At 41.3% G+C, this 17,970-nt stretch overlaps 2 protein-coding genes and 1 non-coding gene across 3 annotated transcripts in view; 2 read left to right on the plus strand and 1 right to left on the minus strand.

Annotated features, from left to right (window-relative positions):
• Window positions 1-14,477, minus strand: part of gatb (glutamyl-tRNA(Gln) amidotransferase, subunit B) — a 27,004-nt gene extending 12,527 nt beyond the window's left edge. The window contains exons 1-10 of the mRNA XM_005726979.1: window positions 14,284-14,477; window positions 10,690-10,843; window positions 10,491-10,604; window positions 5,781-5,979; window positions 5,108-5,230; window positions 4,883-4,996; window positions 1,899-1,983; window positions 1,342-1,386; window positions 865-1,057; window positions 527-660 (exon numbers count right to left, since the gene is read on the minus strand). Coding sequence (XP_005727036.1) covers window positions 527-660; window positions 865-1,057; window positions 1,342-1,386; window positions 1,899-1,983; window positions 4,883-4,996; window positions 5,108-5,230; window positions 5,781-5,979; window positions 10,491-10,604; window positions 10,690-10,843; window positions 14,284-14,429 — 1,307 coding nt within the window. The 5' untranslated portion in view covers window positions 14,430-14,477. The remainder of the gene's footprint in view (window positions 1-526; window positions 661-864; window positions 1,058-1,341; window positions 1,387-1,898; window positions 1,984-4,882; window positions 4,997-5,107; window positions 5,231-5,780; window positions 5,980-10,490; window positions 10,605-10,689; window positions 10,844-14,283) is intronic.
• Window positions 13,858-13,929, plus strand: trnam-cau (transfer RNA methionine (anticodon CAU)). Its single transcript has one exon. It is a non-coding gene; the product is annotated as a tRNA-Met (tRNA).
• A 110-nt stretch (window positions 14,478-14,587) lies between the features above and the next one.
• Window positions 14,588-15,852, plus strand: dctpp1 (dCTP pyrophosphatase 1). The gene has a single exon (XM_005726980.2). It carries the CDS (start codon window positions 14,663-14,665, stop codon window positions 15,146-15,148), a length of 486 nt encoding a protein of 161 aa, XP_005727037.1. The 5' UTR covers window positions 14,588-14,662; the 3' UTR covers window positions 15,149-15,852.
• Window positions 15,853-17,970: the final 2,118 nt, after the last annotated feature.

Genomic DNA, 17,970 nt, shown 5'->3' on the forward strand with positions numbered 1-17,970 from the left:
CACTAAAACCACATTTTGAGTCTGAATAATGCCTTCAAACTCGTGAGGACAGGCACTTTTGTCCTCCTAAGTGACTGCTGGTCCCCACAAATATAGTAACGTTCCAATTTCGGGTCCCCACAAAGATGTCTAGTGGAATTTATTTGTAACAAAGAATCAATTTCTTTGATCTCAATGCACTGCAAACATTCAGAATATTCTTATTTTTTCTTTACATGAGTTTCCTGACACTCAAAATCCAGTTTATTTCTTTTATTTAGTAGTTTTCAGTCTGAAACAGACTGGGTGCTTCAGGGTCTAATGAAAAGGTGGAACAAAAAGAACTGGTTCACTCATTCAGTCACAGGAAGAATGTGGAAATCCCAAACAGCCAACTAGGAGGTTCAAAAAAGGGACTTTGCTACTGTGAGGCAACAGTGCTAACCACTGCACCACCATGCCACCCATGAGACCCCAAGTCTTTACCTGGCGGTTAGATAAATGCTCATCCTGGAACTTGGAGCATGTTTATGTGTCTGTGTCTCACCTTTGGCACACACTCATGTCTTGCTGTTTGAGGTGACCCAGCAGCTCATTTGTTACCCAGCCAATCACCTTCCTTGGCTCCTTCTTGGTTGCCTTTAACACAGCCTCAAAGTAGTCCACCAACCCATCTTCATTCTACATTGACATAAAAAAGTGATTCCTTCACAAACATATAATCTAATTAGAATCAAACAAGCAGAGCTCATCAGTATACAACTACATCCTGTTAAAGTCCAGCAAGCTACACAAGTAAGACCTGATCAACCGGCTTTTAAAGGAAAGAACTACCCTTCCTCCCACTGGCTGGTTTCACCCAGTTTCTCCCACTCAGAAACTCACCACCAGAGTGAAGCTGTGCTCAGGTAGGATGCCGTACGTTTGCACCAGCCTGTCTCTTTTGACACTTGGTAGCTCTGGCAGCCCTTCCTTTATCTTCTGCACCACTACCACCTGGCACGCATCAATGCCAGTGGGCAGTGATGCATCATCCTCATACAGAATCAGAGGGGGCAGGTTGGGCTCTGGCATAAACCTGAAAAAGGCAGGAGGGGTGAGTGAAAACAGGGAACAATGTTTTATCAGCAGTACGGGTAAGTTTGGGGAAAAAAAGGTCGTCTTGTGCCGTCACTTGGCCACCTGATCATTCGACTCCATCAGCCTAGAACCTGTCAATCATTCCCCTACCTAAACTACAACACATTCTTCGTCTGTTCACACTTTAGGTGAGGTCTGTTTAGCTACCTGTCAATCTCCAGACCCCAGTAAGAGGATCTTTCTCTGAATTTATAAACACTTACAATATGAACTTACACTCACCTGTAATCCTGAAGACCCTCTTTGTCCCTCATAGGTAGAGTCTCCCTACAAGACAAGGTGGCAGTATCAGAAATGATAGCCCAATATGTTTGTTTCTCTTGATGAGAAGATCAAACAAACATGAAAATACTCAAAACAAAGAATGAACATATGTGTGGGGATCCCTTTCAGTGAGCCTGCTTTTCTTCAAACTAGTGGCATCAGATCTGTGACCACTTTCACAGGAATGAGAAGAAAGACCCACAGGTCATCACCCCACACTGTTTAGCATGCTTCACCATGTACCTCGGATATACAAGACCTCATGGGAGGGAGGTACCAGAGGATGATCAAGGCCTCAGCTGCCTTATTCTGTGAGCTCATAAGCTTGTGAGTAGCACATAGCTCACAGATAACACAGAACGACGGCAGCATCCAAATGGCGCTATTCATCATCATTACCATGATGGTTTGTCCTCAGCAAAGCTCACGACTAATGAAGCAGGCAGAGATCCCAGTCACAGGGTGCTGTAGCAGTTACATCTTGGCATGAAGACGCTGCTTTTTCATCCTCTTACCCTGATTTGGAATCATACGCCCGGGTCTCGTTTTGCACCGTCCCTCCTCTCTGCAGGACATCAATCTGTCTCTGGATCTCATAGTCTGATGAATATCAAGGAGAACATGAACACAAATACAGAACCGCAAATATAATTTGGTGCTAAATGCCAAACACCTGCTGTTATACGCCGGTGATCGTTGACTCTCTGAGTGCTGCCACATTATAACTCTGATAAACAGCCTTTTGTTTTCCCTGTGACTTTTAAATATCAGTTCAGCCGCAGAGTAAATGTGAAACAACTTAATTGATAAATAACTGAAGCACAGTGCTGCTATATGCCAAAACGCACTTCCAAAACCTGCATCTCAAGTACTGAAATTTTCTGAGACTACTAGCTTGTTTGAAGTGAAGCTCAGTTAAAAATCAGCAAAGTTATAGCTGACACAAAATCTATGAACAGCTGCAAGAAGTCAGTTAATCATCACATGCTGCTATCACGCAGCTAATTGTTTGTGAATAGCTGTCAGTCCAAAAAACATACGCTTCACAAGTTACTGTCAGTTTCAACTATACTTCCTGTCTTAATGCCTCTTCATGAATCCAGCAATTTTGCTTTTACTAAACTGGGTCTATTTCTAGGCACTGACATAGTAAAAATATGATGGTTATGTCACACTACGCATGCTTTTTCTTTGCTTTTCTATAGCTATCAAATGAAAAAGAGGAATGTATAAAGCCGCATGAAAGGGAAATATTGGAGTCAAAGTAACGAGATTTATTCCTTCCAAGGTAACCAGGCTGATTGGAGACTTCGGGAAGTTAGGGGTTCAACCAAGTAATAATCTGGTACAAGTATTTAGTTCATGGATTTAATTAATAAATGCAGCATGACAATTATGTTTTCATAGAGCTGCTAGTCAGATTAAAAATGACAAAAGTTAAAACTTTTTATCCCAACTTTGCTTCTTTCAGCTGCTCCATTTAGGGGTCAGCAGAGGGAACCATCTGCCTCCATCTCACTCTCTTTCTGGCAGCTTCCTCTGACACACCAACCCTATGCATGTCATCCTTCATGACCTCAATGAATCTTCTCTGTGGTCTTCGTCTTTCCCTCTTGCCTGGCAGCTCTGTCTTCAACATCCCCTATCCATTATATCCACTTTCTCAACCTTGCCTCTCTAACCTTGTCTCCAGACTGATCAACCTGATGTACTCATTTCTAATCCCGGCAGCTCTGGTCACTCCTAATGACAAATAAACATCTTCAACTCTGCCATCTCCAGCTCGGCCTCTTATCTTTTTGTCAGTGCCACCATCTCCCTCTCACTGCCATTTCATAAACTTTGCCTTTCACTCTTGCTGCTATCCTTGGGTCCAAAAATCACCTCTCTTGTGTACCGTCCTTTGTTTTGGATGGTTGACCCAACATATTTAAACTCTTCTACCTTTACTCCTTGCAGCTTTGTGTTACCTCTGCCCCCTTCTCACTCACACGCAGATGTATTCTCTTTTGCTTCTACTGACTTTCATTGCTCTGCTCCCCAGAGCACACCTTCACCTCTCCAGCCTCTCTTCCACCTGCAATGTTGTCTGCAAACATCATAGTCCACAGAGTCTCCTGCCTGATCTCATCTGCCAACCTGTCCATCAACACTGCAAACAAGAAGGGGCTCAGAGTAGACTTACCTCAATCTTGAACCCATCAGTCACTCCTACTGCACACCTCACCACTCTGTACTCATAAATGTCCTGTACCACCCTCAGTTTTCTGCCATTCCTGAGTTCCTCATGCACTTCCACAGCTCCTCTCTTGGCATCCTATCATATGCTTTCTCTAGGTCCACAAAGACCTCAGTGCAACTCCTTCTGACCTTCTCCATCCTTCTCCATAAACCTGCTCAAAGCAAACATATCATCTGTAGAGCCCTTTCTGTGCATGAAGCCATACTGCTGCTCACTGATCGTCACCTCACTTCTTAGCCTTCCTTCAATAACTCTTTCCTATAACTTCATGGTATGGCTCATCAAGTTATCCCTTTTTGGTGACTAAAGCTCTGCACATCACCCTTGTTCTTGAAAATTGGTATCAGTGTGCTTCTTCCTCATTCCTCAAGCATCCTCTCGTTCTCCAGCACTGTGTTAATCAGTCTGAATAAAAAGTGCATTGTTCTCTCTCCTAAAAATCTCTGTACCTCCAAAACTATCTGTACAAAGTTCTTGGATCCTGCCTCTTAATTCTCTTATTCATCTTTGGCAAATGAAAAACTGTCTAGATTGTATTCCTCCACCAAGCATGGGTGAAGTTTGCACCCACGCTATTTTATTATGATCAAGGGAACATTCAGCAAATGTTTAATATTTGTGACACAGGGATGTAAAAATAGAAGTGATTTTACTTGATTGATTGATTGATTGATTGATTGGTTGTAAAGGAAATGTAAGTGTAAAAATTTGAGTGTCAGCTTCCAAGTTTTGGATTTTTGGCTAATAAAGCCAATCTATAGAACATCTGCTACATATGTCATGTCAATAGTTCAACAACTTAATAACTGTCCTAAAAAGCCGTTCACGCAATCTGAAGAAGAAAACACTGACAGCTTGTTCATTTTACCTCCGCTTTTAATACAAGAGCCATAATCAAAGTACAGCAGCACTGTGGAGAGCATAGTAACCAACTGTGAAGTATTACAATAGAATAGCTGCACTACAGCGTGTGTCAAAATCAGCTCAACATATCGTAGGCACAAGACATCTTGACCTGGACAATATTACCACAAGCTGGTAGATGCAGCTACCACAAAACGCAAAACTCTGAAACACCATTTCATCTGAACATGACCTGTTTAAATGTCAACTAAAAAAGGACTAAAATGTGTGAGCAATCATGCGTGCAGTTAAGACCCTTTCAGATAAAGTAAATTCAAAAAATAAATGAATAAATGCCTGAGGCGCTTTCTGCTATCCTTCCTACTGAGTCTCAAACTTTTTATCGGTGCTTACCTATAGCTCTGGCAAGGTATCGAATGCTGTTGATGTTCTTCACCTCTGTCCTGACGCCCAGTGGCTCTCCAGGTCTGTGCACCGAGACATTGGCATCCACTCTCAGCTGCCCCTCTGAGCAAAAAGAGGTAAATAGATGCACGCGGAGAGAGTTAAGTTTAGGTTTAGAAGTGTGGCAGCTTGGAAGCACGAGAGAAGGAGAGAGACAGAGAGTGATTTCCATACCAGACATGTTGCCTTGACAGGTGCCTAGAGCTTGCAGGATGAGCTGTAGCTCTCTGACAGCTGCAGCAGCCTCCTCTCCACAGCTCATGTCTGGCTCCATCACCAGCTCCATCAGACCTACACCTGAAGACAGCAACGTTTCACATCTCAAGGGTCTGAAGCTCAGTGATAAACCCTTGCTTTGTTGATTAACCTAATATTAGTTTTTAAAAATCAAAACATTATCACTGGAATTCTATGACTTTTCCAGCTGCTGCTGCTGTCTGTCAATCATAAAAACATCTTCTTAAAAATAGTTTAATTTCTTAATCAAAAGATGGTTTAGGAAAACACCTGCTGCTACACGCTGGCAGCCCTCAGGCCTCTGACACATTATAACTCTGAGGTTTTTCTTCCAGTGACTTTTAAATACCAGTTCAGTGGCAGAGTAAACAGCTAATCAATGAGTAGTAAATACGCAGTAAATACAGTATTTGCCGGTGTCCATTTTTTAGCTGAAGTTCTTGATAAAAAAATAAATCAAGCAAAGACCGGTTTAGCTCAGTGACGGCTTTTAAATGGCATCAGGAGAATCACAGGAATAAGCTGCCACTATTGGATGTACAAGACATGAGCAGGACTGATTTATCATTGATTTTTTTCCATTGAGCAGACTCTTCCTCTGTATTGCTACCTGCTCTGTTGAGGTCTATGAGTGTCTGGCTGCGGACGTCATCGTGGAGACTCTTGCCGCTGTCCTGTTCCAGCTGAATCTGTTTGATGGTCACATTTTTTCTCATCACCTGGTTCCTCTTTTTCCCTCCAAGGAGGCTGTAAGTAAGCACGCCATCTACTGCGATTGGCAAACGTTGTTGAGTGATCTGGTATCCAGCCTAAAACAAGAAAATACAATACAAAAAAATTCAATAAAAAAATAGAACCTGAAAACATGCCCCAACTTACTACGTGATTAAAAGACATGTCCTATAATTATTATGTTAGCTGCTATGTGAATTAAAGTATAGTGAAATATATGAGTGCTGGATAGCTGGTTGGTTGAAGACTGGTTTGTTAAATGCCAATATGGCCCACATATCTCTGAGGAATGTTTCCGGCACCTTGTTGAACTGGTGCCATGAAGAATTAAAGCAGCTCTAAAGGCAAAAAAGGGTCCAATCCAGTACTAGCAAGGCATACCTAATAAATTGTCAGTGAGTGTATATGTGTTTAAAATAGGAATCTCATCTCCTCTTTAACTGAATGAAGAAATGATCCTTCACTTTGTTTAACCAATACATCATTTTAATTATAGAAGAAAGACTGTTTCGTGAAGTCTTGCAGTAGAGTTTTTGCAGCGTCATGGCTGCGTGTAAAGGTCTGGCGGGGAGCGTCAGTTAGACACGGCGATCGGCTTGGCTGTCATAATGCAGGAGGAGCTGGCATTTCACTCAAGGTTTCTGCTCACAAAAGCACAATATTTCATGAGCTCCTCTATTCCTACAAGAACCTGCTGCCCCGAGTATTAATTTCGACGTTACCACGGCAACCACATCACAAGACCTAAACATTAATCACACTTATGCTAAGGAGACTGAGGACGTGGGAGAAGAGATTGGGGGGGCTGTTAGTCACCGGCTTTTTGTACAATGCGCCTGATCGACACAATCAATCACCTCCACAACTCCTCCTTTTAAAAGAAACAGGAAGAAAACAACACAAGATTCCTGGGGATGTTCTTTTTCAACTTCTGCTCCTCTTGGTGGATTTGATCTGTAAATCTGCAAGATTTTGTGACTACCGTTGCAGCTCATCAGAAATCCCCCCCTTTCCCACTTAATCCTTTCACGAGTTTTGTCTCTGGTCATTGAAAATGACAATTTCTGCAGGTGAAAGTGCAACCAACTACTGACATTAGGGAGCATCTGAATAAGTGGAGACCATTTACATTTCCTGCATAATAAATCAGCTGCTTTTTGGATGAGCCATGTTTGCTGTTAACAGCCTCCTTGTACCCACATTAAGCTTTCGCAATTACTCTGTGACAGAACACGGAGCCCTAATGAGCGCTTCCTGAGACTCGTACAGATGCATGTCTGCTCACACGCCGTTTCAAGCAGGATCAAACGCGCGCACACACACTTTCAACTCTTTTCCACATTGTGAGCCCCTGAGTCACTTTCTGACTCATTCCAAAGTCTAAACAAACAAGACTCAGTCGGTCGTCTAATTCCTCGCCCCTGCACACCGATGTTTTTCCTCGGCTACTCCGCCGAGGTCACAAAGACATTTCATTTCTCTCATTAAACACAAGTCAAAGCTTCAATGGCCAGGCCATGTCTGTTTATTTGGAAACTTAATATCTCAAGGAAATTGTAATTATTTAGATGAGCGTGGAGCTGCTGAGGCATGTTATTAAAGGGCTGTTAAAAACTTTATATATGTGCCTTGCCTGCCATTTCAATTCAATGAAGGAATGCTGCTCGGACAGCGGCATTAATCATTTAATGAGCAACTGTGGTGTTTTACAAAATGCAATCAGGGATTTCTACTGGAACATATCAATAATGTACAATGCAATTTACAAATGTATTTTTCAAGGGCGGGATAATTTCTCCCTCGATCCTGTTCCACGTTTGGTTTTTACGAGCACAGACTGCACTCAAACTTTTGGTCGAATGTGAAGAATATTCCATCATCTGCATAATTAAAGCCAGTCTGACTCTGAGATTATCAAGCTGCTTCACTGAGACAGACCACCCTCTTTAAGCAGCTGTGAGAGTAATGGAAACCAAGTGATTATAAAGCAGACTACACTAGGTATTTAAAACATCAATAAGGCTTTGGGATAAAACCTACTGGCACGAGTTCTCAAAAGAAAAATAATAATCTTAATCCTGCCGTGTGTGTTGAGGATGAATCCAAAGGAGATGATGTAAAGTTCTACAAACATGCAAGGAAGCGAGAGGAGCCCAACAATAATCCCCGCGCTTCTGGAGGGGATTTTGCTGGAAGATTGATGAATTTTGAGAGGAGACAATGTATCATTTACAACAGTGAAAATGTGCACTGCTGCCACAAAATCAGTAATTCCCCTAAAATTAAACGGGAGAACGTCAATCTGTAAAGATCTGCATATAATGGATGTTCTTCATCATGCTTATGCAGTCACATCTGCTCACAATAAAGTCAAGTTAGATGAGAAAGTAAATAAATAAAACCACCAGCTAAAGTTTTTTGTTTTTTGCTTGCTACTTCAAGAAAGTACTCTCCATAATGAACTTCTTTGAGCAGTTTCATTGAAATATGGTACACTCCAAAGAAAATGAAACTTTTATTTAGTCCATAATTACCCTCTTCATTACTTTGCCCAAAGCTCTGTTAGCAAAATGTCTTACCAGGGCTGGCTACACTTTGCAAACAAACTTGAAAAGTAAAACTCTCTTACACCTTTCTTTTGAGAAATTTCTAGATTTATTAGCAGGAGGTCTCTGTTGGCTAAGTCACTGTAGAGCTCCCATGACATTTTGTCTGTTCCACCCAAGCCTTAAAATGTCATTTATAATGGCAGTAAAATTACCCCAGGGCTACTGAAGGGTTGAGAAACCTTTCCATGCAAGCACTCCATTACAGAAAGCAAAGTGAATATGACTTGGGCAAGACAGTTTAATGGAAATATCACCGTTAAAGAGGGTTTTTGGGAGGTTGGGGTATCTCTTCCAGTATTGCTACTATTCAGCTTATACATCCTGCCGTTAGATATTTAAATACTGCATGCCCTGGCCCCCTGTGACCTACTCCTGTGGGGGCCATGCCTGCTGGGGACGTTTAGCAATCCTCCTTCCCTTCTTTCATGTTCTCTCTTACATGTCCTGGTTTTTTTTAAAATTTATTTTAAATAATATGTTTAATTCAACATTCACTTATTAGTTTTTCTTCTCTCACTTCAAGATAAAAAGTTTTTTTTTTTCTGTTTTTCTATTTATGCATGAATTTGCATGTTGATACACACCACAGCATATAGACATTCAGCAGCCAACTACAACATTAGAGCCTGCAGTCACAAAGGCCTTGTCACTTTTGTTTTCTTCTTTTCCCATTTGGTGCATTTTTCTTTTCTTTTTTAAAGCCAATCCCCAGTGATTTAAAAAGTGCAGATGAGATGAGAATTAGCACATCCAAGTCTGAGTGCGTATTCCAGGTCATGGAGCAATTACTGCACCAAGTCAAGGGAGTTTAAGCATCTTGGGGTCTTAAAAGCTAAATTAGGAGTGTGTTTGCTTTGCAGCGGGATGCTGTTTGGCAACACCTTTGAAAGTCCTGGTTACTAAATTGCATCTCTTGGCTGCATTTGTGGTGTTGATCTCTACTGGCATGTTTTAAATGCAATTTTCTGACCACCAGTTTTGGTGGGTCAAAATCTAGTAACTTTTGTATTATGCTTAGCAGGTATCTGTGGTTCTGTTTGTGAGATGCTTAGCACTCTACTCTCTCCTTCGAATATGGGCTTCAAACCAGCAACATGATATGATGCTAACAAAATCTCCAAGCAGAGCTTCAGAAACCTATGGCTGACATCACAATGGCTTTGTCCATTTTTTTTCTTTACACTCTATGAGTTTAGCACACACTCGAACTTTACACTGCTACAAGTTTTGGTTTGGCTGGATCCGTTCTGCTGCTTTAAAAGGGGGCATTCAACAGTAACCATATGGATAGTTTCAATTAAGAGTGCGATAGCCAACATTACAAAACACAAACATCCACTTTAAGAAAATGGCCGGCAGCCAATATCCAAATAGAGCCCATTATTGGTTAATGACTGGAGATCATTCAGCCTCTGCTCACCCAACTATTTTACTTTCACTATTTAATTTACAATTTATAATATTAGCTCACAGTTAATATGATAAGTTGTGAATCTGTGCAGTTCCATCCAGTTACTTTATGTTTGGTTTTTCCAATTCTGATAATGACTGAAATTAAGTAAATAAAAGACAGCAAGCACAAACTTAACAGCATGGAGGAGGCAATGACCTATGGATAATAAAAAAATTGAAGTGAACTGAAGGAAATGAGCTGGAAAGTTAAAAGCACTGGTCATTTTCAGTGTTATTTTTCTGTGTATGTGAGGAAAACACTGCCTTTTTGCTTCTTCCGCAAGACTTGCTCACCATTTAAATTAGAGCTCACGGCTGGGAGAGTTCACCGGAACAGTTGTGATGGAAAGGCGGGAAGCAGACGAGCACAGCTTGCATAAAAGTCAAAGCAAGGAAGCAGCGTGGAGGATGATAATGAGTCCTGTCTCTTAGATAACCCCTGTCTCCTGTGCTATCACTCTCCTTCCCACCGATCCATAGATGCTGCACAGAAAGTGACAACCGAGGACAGGAAAACGAGAACTTACAGGGAGGTCAGCGTAAAAGTAGTGTTTCCTGTCAAAAAGCGACTTCCTATTTACGGCGCAGTTAAGAGCCAGTCCTGTCATCACCGCTGCTTCGACGCAGCGCTTGTTCAGGACCTGGGGAAACACGGGGACATTATGGGGACAGATGATCTAAGAATGACAGGTTACGTTTATTCTAATCACATGAAGCATAACTTACAGGTAATGTGCCAGGTAAGGATGCATCGAAGAATGACACCAGGGAATTCGGAGGAGCCGAGAAGCGAACCGGAGCGCCAGAGAACAGCTTGGTACTGGAGTTAATCTGAGCATGAATTTCCAAACCCACCACGCCGACCAGCTGCTGGGGAGCACTGAGACAACGCGGTACAGAAACAAAAAACATGAAAGAAAATTCAACTACACAGGTGGGCTGTATTTGTGTACTATGGCAAAGGAAAATACAATCTGGCTTTGAGGTGTTAAGGAAATGAGCAAATTTCGTGCGGGTTATGGGTTTGAAGTGTGTTTAGATGCCTACAATTACACTTTATAATTGGCAGTGCTTTTGATGTACACTGTTTTCTCACAAAGGAAGCAAAAGCACAAAAGAAGTAGAAGAAGAAGAAAAAGAAGACGTTATGTCCTTTTCCAAAGAGTTTGCAAGGACATCTTCCCATATGGCTCTGAAACTACGTTCAGACACTAAGACCTTTCACCTTGAAAGGCCTTATTCTGTCAGTTCATATTCTGCTTTAATAAATTCTGCATTCAATAATGTATGCAGAAACCTGTGTTTTGTTTCATTTACAGCTGTTGTCAAATAAGCCAGAGGCTGGGCTTGGAGACTATAACTTAACTTAAGCCCTAAAAACTTTATTCTGACCTACTATGTGGCCCACAGGAACAAATGCAGGTAGGCTGCAAATGACACAACTTTATGAAACTACACTTTCTCAGTTCATTAATAAAAACTTGAAAAACGCCATAACAGACTCAAAGATGAATGAAAGGCACAGCACGAGTCAAAACAGCTGTTCAGTTTCTGGCTTTGCTTTTGAAAAGTTAGTGTTTCCACTTCTGGTCCCACTTACAGTTTCTTGGTAGTGTCGTGGTGTCCTGACAATATGAAAGTTAAGCTCACTTTCAGGCACTGAGGATTTATTTTTTTTATCAATCATCTAAATGAAATATAATCCTAACAGAGAGAGTAAATAATAATCTTCTTTAGAGCTGTTCGATATAACGATATATATCGGATGACGATATAAAAACATCTATCGTTTCATTTTACGCTATCGTTTGTTTGGTGGTGTCGCAAATTAAACTGTTTACGGCAATATTTTTTCATCGTTCTGATGGTCACTGTAGTGGCTATATTAATTTCTTAAAGTTCTCTCTTTCTTATATGTAATATAACCACACTATGGACGGACAAGCGCCTGTTTTTATGCCTTGTGGTTAGCAACAACGACGGTAACACCTTCGCGTGTCCGCTTGTTTATGTTCCACATAAACCTTTCACAATAAAGCTCAAGATCCTGTTGAGACTTTTCAAAATAAACTGAATCACGTGAAAGAGCAGATTATTTATGGATGAGAAGTAAAAAAAATAAATAAAAAAAATAGCCGCTTTTTGCTTGTATCTAGATACAAGCAAAAAGAATTGCAGCCACAGTTATATCTGTGACCACTGAGAAAAACTAGTAGGAAAGCTTAGTGTCTGCAACAGATGTTCTACTCAGGTGGCACTTTGATGTTCAATTCAATTCAGTTTTGCTTATGTAGTGCCAAACCACAACCACAATTGCCTTAAGGTGCTTATACTAAAGTAAAGACCCTATAATAATACAGTAGTTATTTAAATTGCATTATGTTGTAGCCTTGATTTAATATCCTAAAGGAGTATGACTGGTACATAGTGGACTGATATTGTGTAGTTTCTCTCAGCTGAAACATGCACGCAATCCTAAAGCACTCTTCAGAGATGAAAAGCTTAAAATGTCTGTCTGCATTAATCTGTTTAACTCGTGGCATCCTGTTATTCAGACACAGACTGCATTTGTTGTATGATACACTGCACGACAGTAACATGATTTCTGCCACAGATGTAAGAGGCTTGGTGGGCATCCTGAATGAAAGGCTCCATATTGTCTTATTCTGTCTCCGTGTAATCTTTCACATTGCACCACATGTTGACGTCATCTGTTATTACAGTGTTCTAACGGCATCCTGTTACCATGGCAGATGGATAACTTGTCTCTTCGAGTGACTCTATGGACAAAAGCACAGAGACTGCTGTCTGTACTGTTGCCTTAACCCTTTGAAAAGCTAAATAAAACTGATAAAGACAACATCGCCTATGCTTAGCAAAAGGCACCCCCTGGTATCAGCAGGTCTCTAAATGTCCTCCTTCATTACACCCATGAATTTTCTCTGTAGTCTCCCTCTTTTTCCTCCTGCCTGACAGCTCCATATTCAACATCCTTTATCTAATATAGACACACAATGTGTGTTTTTTCCTTAGCTGCTCTATAGCTTTCACATAAAACAGAGTAAAAAGAAAAATAACTAATTTTAAATTGGGCTAGAAGCATAAAGCCACATGAAACTGAACTACTTAAGTAGAATAAAAGTAACATGACTTTTTTTTTTTTGCTCCAAGGCAACCGGTTGAGTATCCAGGAAGTAGTAAAAATCTGGTACATAACCATACCTAAACTGAAACTATGATGGTAGTTTTTTTAACAAACTTTTTAACAAATTCACAACAACCCTCAGCATGTCCTCCTCTACCTCCATGAATCTTCTCTGTTGCCGTGCCTGGCAGCTCCATCTTTAACATCCTTTGTCCATTGTATCCACTATCTTGGCCACTCTGTACACATCTAAACCACCTTGGCCTTGACTCTGAAACTTTGTCTCCAAAATGGTAAAACTTGAACTGTCACTCTGATGAACTTATTTCTAATACAGTCCGTTCTGGTTACTCACAAAGGAAATCTAAACACCTCCAGCTCAGCTTCCTGTCTTTTTGTCAATGACACCATCTTCAAACCATACATCATACATCCCACTACCATCTTGCTGCTATCCTTGTGTCATAAATCCCTTCTTGACACTAATCTCCGCTGCTCCACCCTGCCTGCACTTTTTTCTTCACCTCTTTTGAGCGCTGTCCTTTGCTTTGGTTGACCCCAACTTCTTTACCTCTGCTTCCTGCAGCTTTACTGTTGCACCTGCTGTACCTCTCTTCCATGCACACGTTCTATCTTGCTTCTACTGATTTTCATCCATTATTATTCCTCATCTATCTTAGGTCAAGCCCTAAGAAAATCTTTGCACCGTTAGCTCAGCCACTAGATTTGTATCACCTTCATAACTCCACAGCAGAGTGGCGCAGCGGAAGCGTGCTGGGCCCATAACCCAGAGGTCGATGGATCGAAACCATCCTCTGCTAACTGTTTTTAACCGAGCCACAAGATAAAGCGTATACTCCAAATGCCGTTTAAAAGACTAATAAACGTATATTAAGCTGTTCGACCACATGAATGCATAATGTTCAGGGCGTATTTTGTTGATGAAATCGCGAATCATGTCGCATACGCAGTAATGTTCTTTTGTCTGCAGTGTTTTTCACCAGGCTGACAAGTGGAGGCTGCCGTTAATGACTTTTCTCACCCGGCTGCTGTTAATAAGAAGACCCTAAAGAGGTATTATTATTATAGCTCAACACCAAGGCAACATGCAGGTTAACCTGCAGGTCAGAGACGATAAACACACGCACACACAATAACCCAGCACCCTTTCTTACCTTCGTGCCCTCTGCGGGAGTTGAGCGTGGCACTGTGGGCTTGTGGTGCTCACGGCCCTAACTGCGTACGAAGCCTTTGGACGCAAGGCTGATATTTGTTTTATATTATTGAGCAGCTCACTTGCTGCAACACAGGAGGCAGCCATGTTGGTGTCGCTGCTCTGACAAACACGGGAATTGTAGTTTTTTTAAGTAGCAGTTAGTATATAGGCCTACGCCGCTAGCTGAGGTTTAAAACTACAAACCCCAGCATTGTGTATTTTCCAGCTTCCGAGTAAAGAGGCATCATTTCCGGTTTGAGAACTGGCGGGACTTCTTCACTGGATAGGAGAGAGGCGGGTTGTTTACAAGCCTCGGAGTTTGATTAAACACACAGAAAATGATGGCAACAAACGGAAAAGACGCGTGTGGGGTCAATGAAGAGGCGCACACAGCTGCGGTAAACGGAGATTGTGCAGAGGCGTCGCCGCAGTCGAAGCGGCCGCAGAGGTTCACCTTCAGCTCCGAGCCCTCCATCGAGGATATTAGGCGCATGCAGGCCGATTTTACGGACGAGCGAGACTGGAACCAGTTTCACCAGCCCCGCAACCTTCTGCTGGCCATGGTCGGGGAGGTGGGCGAGGTGGCAGAGCTCTTCCAGTGGAAGGGAGAGGTAGCCGAGGGCCTGCCGGACTGGACCGAGACCGAGCGGGAGCAGCTGGCGCACGAGCTCAGCGACGTGTTGATCTACCTCGTGGAGCTGGCCGAGAAGTGTCGCGTGGACCTCCCACAAGCGGTGCTCCGTAAAATGGCTCTAAACCGTCTGAAATACCCCGCCAGCAAAGTGCAGGGGTCGGCCAAGAAGTACACGGAGTATAAAGACTGATGGACGAGCACTGGGGGAGTGTGTTTGCTGGACCTGCTGCTGTATAATAAAGACCCACAAACGCTGCACAATCACAGCTCGGTTTAAATGACATTTTCTGGGTTTACATGTTAGGAAACCACGAAAACCTTCAACTGTTGTGTTATCTGGGAGTTATCCGAACTCAAGGAATGTGTTGGCTTTTACTGAAGTTCACTTTTAAGTCCCGAGTTTTAGTCTGACCTTCGCTGTGCCTCTGTTAGTTTAAGGTGGGACTGTTGCGCATCGCCTTTCGGGGGTTTATTTGTCACTAAACATTTTAAGTTATTTAGATTGGCTCCAGTGTCAGCACGGAGTGGAGTGTTGATCAGTGCCAAACTGACAGTATCGTCTCTTTTTTCCCATCCAAATGTATCAGTATATTTTTCAAATTTGGATGTTTTTATCATTTTGTCATAAGTAAAAGTTGAGTCCGAGTCATGTTTTCACTCAGCAATTTTGTGTTTTTAAGGATGAAACTGGATTAGTAATCTGTTAACCAGCTTGCAGTTGGTTAAGCAGTCTTGTACCTTAATCGATGTTTTGATTTCAGTCACATGTCAGGTCATCTTGCTGTCAAGTTTATTTGCTGATTCAATAATGTCTTATTATTCATGAAAAGGCAAGTTATGTCCATAAATCAGGACATTTGTATTTGGGCTGTAATAAAGAGCAGTTACAATCCATCCTTTTTTTTTCTTTTACAAGTTCTTTCTAAGACAATTATAATCACGTGGAAGTGTCCCACACTCACATGAAAACGAAAGGTTAAGTGAAGTAAGGATGAAAGGATCCTGTATTTGAAATTGTGTATATATAGCACTGTGCAAAAGTCTTGAGCCACCTTTAATTTTTAAAAAAATTCTGTTAAAACATAAATGTATATGGAAATTCAGCATATAAGACAAAAGCAGTTTGTATAATTCTGCCAATCTTAATGTCCATATTTGGTATGATCGTCTATTTTTCAGCACAGTCTAAACTTATTTAGGCAGCTTTCTTGTCATTTCTTTAAGTAGTCTTCAGAAATAGTTCTCCAGGTATCTTCAAGGACATTTAAAGCTCTTCTTTGAATGTTGTCTGGGTTCTGGTAAGACCTTTCCATGCGATATGTGTGTTTTTCTATCCAGATATGCTTTTACTACACTGACATTGTGTTTGGGATCATTTTTATGCTAAAAAAATGAAGCTGTTGCCAATGAGATACTTTCCAGGTGTATCACATAGTAAATCAAAATCTTATGATACTTCTCTGCGCTCATATTTACATCAATTTTGACAACATCCTCTACACCACTGGCTGCAACCCCAAACCATGACAGCCTAAACTGTGTTTTACAGATGGCTTTTTTTGGTAAACAATGTTGTTAAAGGCTAAACCTACTAAATCTAAACCAAATGAAAGACTAAAAATTGCAAAAATTATAACAGCAATAAATCACCACTTCCCTTTTTGTTTGCAGAGACTGAGTGCTTTTTTATTTAGTGTACATTTGGCTAAATGGATTTACAGTTTTACCTCTTGTTTATCTATTCATGCTTCTCCATGCTGGTAGTTTAGTTGTTTTGTCTAATTTTAAATCAGCATTTTTTCAAGAATCGGGGTGAAAAGTGAATCTCTTGCTATATTTCTGCATGCAAAGATTTTAAAAGTAAAATGCATTTGGATGCTCAAGTGAGGCATTTAGCGTAACGCTGAAGCGTCTGATTTTCTTTGTTTGATGTGCTCCGAGATGCAAACATTGCCATCAGCTGTGTATACTGGCGTTCAGCTGGAAGAATGAGTCATCCACAGGCTGCAAAGGAGAACAGCCATGCATCAATAAGATGCTGCTGTATGCGAGCTGAGCCTCACTTCAAAGTAAACAGCTTTATTTGCAGCGTCTATGATATAGCTTTCCACTTTTAAAAATAGGCAGTTGCCCATATCTGGTGGTATGCATTTGATATGAAAACTCCTCTCTTCTTCATGTTATTTGCGCATACAACTTCTTTATTTGAAGTGAAGGATTATATAGAAGAAAAAGAAGCAAGTGTTGTGTTTGTTTCTGCGTTAATCAAATGAAGCGCAGAGCTACCCTAATTTGTTGTACATCATCCATAACTCCCACACTAGTGCGAGTTTTGTTCCTCGGCTGAAAGTGAAATCCGTTTTCGTTTCATCCAAAACAACAGGCAGAGCAGACAGCAGACGTATGTGCTGCACAGGGAACATCATTGCACAACAGCAGTTTGCTCTTAAATGGATGATCGTGACACTTTGTAGGTGCTATCGCAATATTCACCGTCTAGATGAATGCCAGGCAGGTAGCAAGCTGCAATTACAGCTGTCTCAGGAGGGTTAAATGTAGCCATTTTAAGCCTACCCCCTGTTCTACCTGCAGGCTTCTGGTGTGCTGTTTCTCTGAGACCACCTCGGGACAGATTTAGTAAGAAATCTTTACTTTAAGAAGCCTTGTTGGCTGTGAACAGAGTGGAACAGAATGTGAGGCTTCCCACATTAGTGTTCACCATCAAATTATGGTATATGTGAGATGCCTGTTTCTGAATATCCTGATCAAAGAGCTATTCTTAAGTTAACATTCACTTGTTTTTCTAATCTTGTGGGAATCACTCACACTTTTTAATTAAATCTCTTAAATAAGTCAATGTCTGTAAAATATAAGGAATAGCACGTATAACACTTGTCTTTGTTTCTACCCCTCAGGACTTAATCTTCTGCCAGCATGTATTCACTGCAGTGTGTAGTGGCCAATATTAGCAAACTCTATGGACTGACATTATTAAGTTAATTTACTTGCAGC

This window comes from Pundamilia nyererei, unplaced genomic scaffold (genome assembly GCF_000239375.1).
Source record: "Pundamilia nyererei isolate P.nyererei 1_Seehausen unplaced genomic scaffold, PunNye1.0 scaffold00022, whole genome shotgun sequence".
NCBI lineage: Eukaryota > Metazoa > Chordata > Actinopteri > Cichliformes > Cichlidae > Pundamilia > Pundamilia nyererei.